Source organism: Myotis daubentonii, chromosome 1 (assembly GCF_963259705.1).
Source record: "Myotis daubentonii chromosome 1, mMyoDau2.1, whole genome shotgun sequence".
NCBI lineage: Eukaryota > Metazoa > Chordata > Mammalia > Chiroptera > Vespertilionidae > Myotis > Myotis daubentonii.
In genome coordinates, this window is record NC_081840.1 from 25,910,313 (window position 1) to 25,918,115 (window position 7,803).

A 7,803-nucleotide genomic window follows, 5' to 3' on the forward strand; every position below is an offset into this window, starting at 1 on the left:
ATCATTGAGAAACCCCATAAACAGGATCTGCATTCAAGAATTTCCGATTTCCTTGCTTTCATACATGCTAACTGTGCCTGGGATTCTCTGGAAGCATAAAGCTTTCTTGGGGGCGGGGGGAGTTTTGTAAGTGCAGAAGTACTTGCTGTCAAAAGGGAAGCATCTAGGTTTTGTCTGTATCCTGAACCACACTGGGATTTCATGTAAAATGATAGAGTCAATCCCAACATTCAACTCTCAAGGCCCTGGCAAAAGCAGAGATGTCAGGAGGTGGCAATTTCGTTCTACAGCTGGTTTGCCACAAAGGACCTGGAGTCATTTAGGAGGCAGCATGGTACCAAGGGTCATAAACACAGGCTTTGGAACCGATCCACCTGGCTTCATATCCCAGCTCACCAATTACCAAAGGACAAGTACCTTAGCCGCTTGGAGCCTCCGTTTCCTCATCCGTAAAATGAGGACAGTAGCATGTAATACCTACCTCTCAGGACCACTGTGAGGCTTAACTGAGGTAGTGTAAGAAAACCACCTAGCAAAGGCCCTGGCATACTCCTATTTAAGACAAAGCAGCTGAACGCTATGGAAAAGAAACAGGCGCCAGTTTCTCTGTCCACACACCTCCCCGTAATTTCTGTCCTTTCAGGAGTATAAAATTACGTGAGGACAGACCTCATCCTCACCTCCAACCAGCTGTTTACCCTTTGATTTAGCACAGCCCTGTGGCCATGAATAATTTTGGAGACTCCAAACTATCAAAATTCACAGACCACAATGAAAGTCTCCCTATACGGAGCCCAAAAAGCCACCTAGAACTGAGGGTAAAATCCTATTTTGCAGGCTAATACCCAAGGTATTATCTTTCTTTGTCTCCCTGCTCCCCTAATACACCAATTATTAGAGAGGCTCACAACTCTGGAGCTGCTAGCAATTCATGATCGGTGCAGACCACCTACCGTCTGTGTAGTCCTCCGACGCGAGGGATAAAAGGCTTTGTATGTCACTGTTCTCTGAATCCGGGGCTTCTTTGTGTGCCAGTTGGCTGTTCCCTGAGCCGGCCACCCAGGAAGAGGTGGTTGCCTGATGCACCATCACAGTCTCTGAGCCCCGGGAGCCCCAGGCTTCACACAGTCCAGACTGACCCGGGGCCTCCTCCTCTCCACCTGCAGAGGAGCAAGCCCCCTGGTCCTGCAGCTGCTGCTCCCGTGGCCCATTCCTCCCACTAGGCCCAGACCCCTCTGACAGCACAATCTGTACTCTGGGGTCAGCGGGCGGCACGCAGTGACCGGAACTGCCATACACAGCCTCCTCATATGACGGTAGTGCAACTTGGACTCCATCCACCATGATGGAGACCTGGTCCCCAGATACCCCCTGGTCACGTCTGCATCCGGAGGAGGAAAAGACAAAGGAAGAATTAAAATACACAGACAAATAAATACCATAATATTGTACTAACAACACTTACCATTTTTGAGTATTTACTATGCGCCTGACACAGCACTAAGTGCTTTATATACTTTATCGCACTGAATCCTCACCTGAACCCTTTCAGGTAGAGCTTCACCAACAATGCAGATGAGGCTCAGAGAAGTTAAATAACTTGCTCACAGTCAAGAGCTAGTAAGGGAGGAAGCTGGGATTTAAATCCAGTTCCACCTGCTTCCAGAAACTATGTTCTTTACCTCTGGGTACACAGGCATCTAGCCCTCTGGTCCTGTGCAAACTGGGAACCTAGAAATAAAGCCATTCATTCAACACAGCTAGAATAAGAAGTGAGAAAAAGATGGCTGCTACCTGTGACTATAACTAAAAACGACTGTCTGTATGCATAAATGAGTACAGTGAATGATGTGTAAACTATATCTCCATGCCCAGCCGGCGTGGCTCAGTGGTTGAGCCACCTGTGAAGCAGGAGGTCATGGTTTGATTCCCAGTCAAGGCACATGCCCCAGTTGTGAGCTCAATCCCCAGTGTGGGGTGTGCAGGAGGTAACCAATCATTGATTCTCATCATTGATGTTTCTATCTCTCCCCCTCTCCCTATCTCTCTGAAGTCAATAAAACTATATTTAAATATATTTACACACACACACACACACACACACACACACATATATACCCATAAAGTGGTTTTTATCTATTTTATTTTACTCAACATTATGTTTGTGAGATTTGTTCATGCAGACACTTTTTGGGGGATCACTTGTTATGAATATACGCACATACACACTTTTTAAGAAAAATCTGAACCATTTTGAAAGTTGAAGACATTATTCAGTACAAACCTCCCAACAACCTTGTCTCCTATATATAATTATCATTACATCCCAGAAGTTTGACATTGGTATAATACTGTAACATGAATTTCCCCATAAACATATCCATTTCAGCTGTTGTTTGTTTTCATCCAGGACCCGTTTAAGGATCATGCACTGCATTTAACTACCCTGTCTCTCTTCTTTTCTCCTTTAATCTAGAACAGTCCCCTGCAGCTTTTCTTTCATGACAATTTTTTTTTTCTAGACTCCAGGCCAGCTGTCTCCTAGAATGTCCCACATTCTGGACTTGTCTAATTGTTTCTCTGGGATTATGTGCAGGCCAATTTTCTTTTACTGGAACACAACATAGGTGATGTGTCCTCTTCAGTGCATTACAATTGGAGACATATGGTCTATGGCTGGACAGCATTATTACTAGACTATTATTAGTTCTCAATTTCTTCATCTGTACTTGGAGATAAAATCTGTGCTACTCAATTCAAATAGAGTACACACTGTAAGGATGACAGAAGTGGCACTCATAAATGCTCTTTATTCTACTAACTGCTTAACAACCTTTAAAAATAGTGGCTAGACCATCAGCCCATGCACTGAAGGCTCAAAGGTTTGATTTCCAGTCAAGGGTACATACCTCAGTTGCGGGTTCGCTTCCTACCCCATCAGGGCACATGCAAGAGGCAATCAGTCAATGTGTCTCTCTCACATCAACAGTTCTCTCTCTCTCCACCGCCCCCCTTCACTCTCTCTGAAAAGCAATGGAAAAAACATCCTCCTGTGAGGATTAAAAAAAAAAGCTGCTATGCCCACCCGCCGCCCCAACTAAACAAAATAAAAAGAAAACCACACACAGTACACAAAGGTTAAACTGAGCGTGGTCCTTGTCTGTAAATTCCAAATCAGAAGCATTTTATTTAAAGCAGTTTAGCCTGTTCTTTCATTCATTTAGCCTGTGAGTGACAACAGTGACTGATGAAGGGCTTGAATGAATAGAAACTGTTCCCAAGAGGGAATGAGCTACTGCAGAGGCCATGACAGCCTGGGACAGAAGTCCATCCTAAGGGATCCACTTGGGGCCACTCCTCACTATTGGCCAGCCTCTCCCCAACCACACCCACCCAATCTGAAATGTGGCTAATGCACTCAACTGGAAAAAGTCAGAAAAGAAAACACCTCCTGTTTTAGTTTGGTATAGTGCACTGATTCCAAGTCCTAGCTGCACATTGGAACCCACTTGGGAACTTTGTAAGACACTAGTACCAGATTCCCACTCCAAACCAAATAAATCAGAATGGCTGGGGCAGAGGCCCAGGTATTGGTATGTTTTCAACTCCGAGCAGGAGTCTCTATGTGCAGCCAGGATTGGGAACCAGGTATATTGGGCAGTGACTTGTAAATATGAGCCTGCATCAAACCACCTGGAGGGAGTGTGGAACCCTGGCATTGAGCCTCAACCCCAGAGTTTCCAACAGTTGGTCTGGGGTGGGAACTGAAAATTTGCATTCCTAAAAGTTCCCAGATGACACTGATGCTGCTGGACCCACACTTTGAGAAACACTGATGTAAGAAAAAGGACATGGTTTTGGCGTTGGACATATATGAGTTCAAATCTCAGCTCTGTCATCATCTAGAGCAGCGGTTGCCAACCGGAGGTCCATAGACCAGTGGTGGTCCTTGAGGTCCGAAAGGTTGGCAACCGCTGGTTTAAGGAAACCTTTGCAGCAGCGGTCGCCAAACGGTGGTCTGTGGACCAGTGGTGGTCCACAAGGTCCGAAAGGCTGGCAACCGCTGATCTAGAGCAAGCATGTCAAATTCATGGCTGGCGGGCCGCAAGTTTGACATGCTTGATCTAGGGATGACCTTGAGTAAATGACTTAACCTCTCTGAGCTTCAGTTTCCTTATCTGCAATGCTCCTGTGAAAAATTTTTGAAACAATTTATTGGGGTTACATTGGTTGATAAAATTATATAGGTTTAAGGTGTACAATTGTATAATATATCATCTGTATATTGTACAGTGGGTTCATCCTATGAGGATTAAGATAACGTATGCAAAGCAACAAGCACAGCGTCAGGCACATCAGCGGATGACAGAGCCCTCCCCTTCCCTGGGCATATACAGGCCAGCAGGCAAACATGCCAGCCAAAGGCCAGTCCCATAGTGATGCCTGCCGCCCGTGCTCACCTGCTATGATGGAACGACTTCAGCTTTGGCTGCAGCAACACAAACAGCACCACGAGGAGGAGAATGAGTGCCACGGAGCTGGCGGTGGAAGCCACGATGGACAGTGTGGGGACCCCAAATGATGTCTTGGTGTCTTTCTCTACAGAAACAAGCCATCATCAGAAGAGATTTGTATCCAGACAAATACAACATGAGCCCCACAGCTGATCTTATCAAAGGCCCCCTGCTTGGTGCTGTGCAGAGACATACGTTGGCCAAGGACATTTTTAGGAGTAACAGTGCAAAACAGTTTGTACACACAAGAAAAGGGATCATCTCCCTATCCTGTTCCTGAATCTAATATTCCCTTCACTGTGGGCCTTGGAGGACCATCTGACACCTCAACTCACTCACCTAGAGATCTTACCTTTTTAACCACTTCTGTTACTGTCCCCAGTAGTCAGCTGGTAGACAGCAACCACTTAAATGAACACATCAGTCCACCATTTTAAGTCCCACCTATCTTTTTCCCTATGTGGCAGAAAATTTTAAGAACTGGGCTATAATAACCTTCCCCTGTTCTAAGATCATGCAGTTTTAGTTGTTAACTCTCAGGCTGGTTCCCACCCTTCTCTGGGATGTGATGGCCTCAGAGCCCGAGTGTGAAGCACAAAGATGGCTGTACACTTTCCTGCAGGCAGCTGGATCTTCCCGTCATGCATGACAGGAGGTGGGGGAGGTCTTCTGTCCAGCTGGACTATAGCTCCATAACAAAACAGTTCATTACCATTCAAAAATAATAATATAAAAGAGACACTATAGAAGGTGTTAGCATGGTGCTCATGTGTTAGCAGAACACGGTCAAGGGTCACCAGCACTTGGCTAGGCAAACAAAAGATCAGGAGCATCAAAGCGATCTTACACAGCAGAACAGATGCCTCAGCAAAGCTACTGAGCCCCTTGGTGGCTCAGATGAACCACAGTGGGACACACACGAGCAACCCCAAAGGAAGGGAGTCTGTAGGGCATCAAAGGGCTCATACTGCCCCAAGCACAGGATGCTCAGGAAGAAGTGGGCACCACTTCCCTTGAGTTAAACGAAAACAGAACCCCTTTCTCATCTGCCAAACTGACCCTCGTTAAGATGGCAGCTAATCTCCATGGCTGGTTTCCATTCGCCATTCTTACACGTCAGGTATTTGTAATCGCCCTTTAGCACGTAGCCTTCAGCACACAGGTACTCGATGACACTGCCTGAGTTCAAGGGGTCTCTGCAGGGCCGGGGGTGGCAGACGTAGCCACCATTCTCTGGCTCCGGGGGCAGGGAACACACTGCAAAGACAAAGAGAGAGTGAGAAATAGTGGTGAGGTTTTCCAGTGGGAGTCCTCTCAGTGACTCAGAGGACAGTTCCAAAGGCTCCAACAAGAAACACAGGAGTACAGAGCCAGTGTCTTGGAGAGGCTGTTGGCCCAATGTGGAAATGCAGGTTGCCACTGAGAGAGTGAAGGGCGCTGGCAATGATTTTAGTTTGGCTGATTCCAACACTCCTATCCCTACTGTTCCCACAAGCGAATGGTAGACTCTGACGAAGTCCTGAACTTAGAGAGATCTAGCACATAATAAGGCTTTAATAACACCTGCTGAAACACACAATGAATCAGTGAAAGGTGGTAAAAAAAAAAAAACCTCTTAACTTGCATTGGGGGAAATGTTAGCCTTATTTCCAGTATCAATACCATTGTATAATAAAAATGTGCCTTCTCGCCTGGCTGGTGTGGCTCAGTGGTTGAGCACTGAACTATGAACCAGGAGATCACAGTTCGATTCCCGCTCAGGGCACATGCCCAGGTTGTGGGCTTGATCCTCAGGGTGGGGTGTGCAGGAGGCAGCTGATCAATGATTCTCTCTCATCATTGATGTTGCTATCTCTCTCCCTTCCTCTCTGAAATCAATACAAATATATTAATTAAAAATATAGCCTTCTCAGTGGCAGAGGGGATTTCTAATGGATTTCCTGGGAGCACCTCCCACTTCCTGACTATAATAATTCACTGGCATCACTTGTCTCCAGCCCATAGTAAATCTTACATTTATTTTTGTTGGGGTAAGACTGTCTAGTTTTAAAAGCACCTTCCACAATATAATATACAAATGATATATTATAGAATTCCATACATAAGACCTATGTAATTTTTTAAAATTTATTTTTTATTTTTTATTTTTTTTTATTTCTTAAAGTATTACAAAGAGTATTACACATGTCTCCTTCCCCCCCCCCTTGACATTCCCCCAGCCTCCCCCACCCCCCAGTGTCTTATGTCCATTGGTTATTCTCATATGCATGCATACAAGTCCTTTGGTTGATCTCCTACCCCACCTCCCCAGGCTTCCCACAGTAGTTTGACAGTCTGCTCAATGCTGCTCTGCCTCTGTATCCATTTTTGTTCATCAGTCTATAATGGTCCTTATTATCCGTAAATGAGTGAGTTCATGTGGTATTTTTCTCAGCTTCCCAGGGGCCGTCCCAGCCTCACAGGGGCCGTCCCGGCCTCGCCGGGGCCATCTCAGCCTCGCTGGGGCCATCTCAACCTCACTGGGGCCTATTCAACCTCACCAGGGCCGTTTCAACCTCACCGGGGCCGTCTCGATCTAGACCTATGTAATTTTATTAACCAATGTAATCCCAATAAATTCAATAAATTATTTTTAAAAAAACAAAAGCACATTCACATCCTATCTTACTCGTTCTGACAACTCCATGAAGGATTCGTTCTGACATCCCCTTTGAAGATGAGGACAGCGAGGCCCACAAAAGTTAAATAACTTTTAGCCAAGTGTATGCAGATTAAATAGCAGACCTGGAAGCAGAGTCAAGTCTTCTGGTTCTAAAACCTGTGCTCTTTACACCAGTAGACACTACTTCTGCCCCATTAGCTGAGTGGGCCTTTAAGAAGTGTCAAGTGTATCATTCAAACACTGGGAACCCCAGTGTAGAGAAGTTGCAGAAATGATCAGTCAGAGGAGCTGGAAGGTGGGAGGTCCGAGCAGCCTGGAGGGGAGATTCCATGGCCTGCCCTTCTGATCCTGGACAGACACCGCAGAACTGAAATCCCAGGAAGTGGATTAAGTGGTGTACTTAGCCAAAATAGGAGGGGCACAGTGTGGGCACTAAGGGATCATTGTTTGGAAGACTAAGCTGGGGGAGAAGACCCACTGGCCGAATGGCCAGGCACCCACAAACTTCAACTTTCCAAAGCCTTACTAATGTAAGAAAGATAAAAGTTTCCAAAGGACATTCAATTTTGCTAACACCCTGCCCCCTATTCTGAATACCACAAGGACATCAGTATTTAGAACAGGAAC

At 45.9% G+C, this 7,803-nt stretch overlaps 1 protein-coding gene across 5 annotated transcripts in view; it reads right to left on the reverse strand.

Moving 5' to 3' along the window:
* Positions 1-7,803, reverse strand: part of SUSD6 (sushi domain containing 6) — a 105,303-nt gene that overhangs the window by 4,849 nt on the left and 92,651 nt on the right. For 2 of the 5 annotated variants that reach the window (XR_009452455.1, XM_059692086.1), the window contains exons 3-5: positions 5,574-5,771; positions 4,461-4,599; positions 954-1,381 (exon numbers count right to left, since the gene is read on the reverse strand). Coding sequence is in view for 4 of the 5 variants with exons in the window: in XM_059692086.1 (XP_059548069.1) it covers positions 954-1,381; positions 4,461-4,599; positions 5,574-5,771 (765 nt within the window). In the remaining variant the exon portion in view is untranslated. Of the gene's footprint in view, positions 1-921; positions 1,382-4,460; positions 4,600-5,573; positions 5,772-7,182; positions 7,323-7,803 lie in introns of those variants that run through there. The other 3 variants (XM_059692077.1, XM_059692069.1, XM_059692098.1) reach the window with 2 other exon arrangements.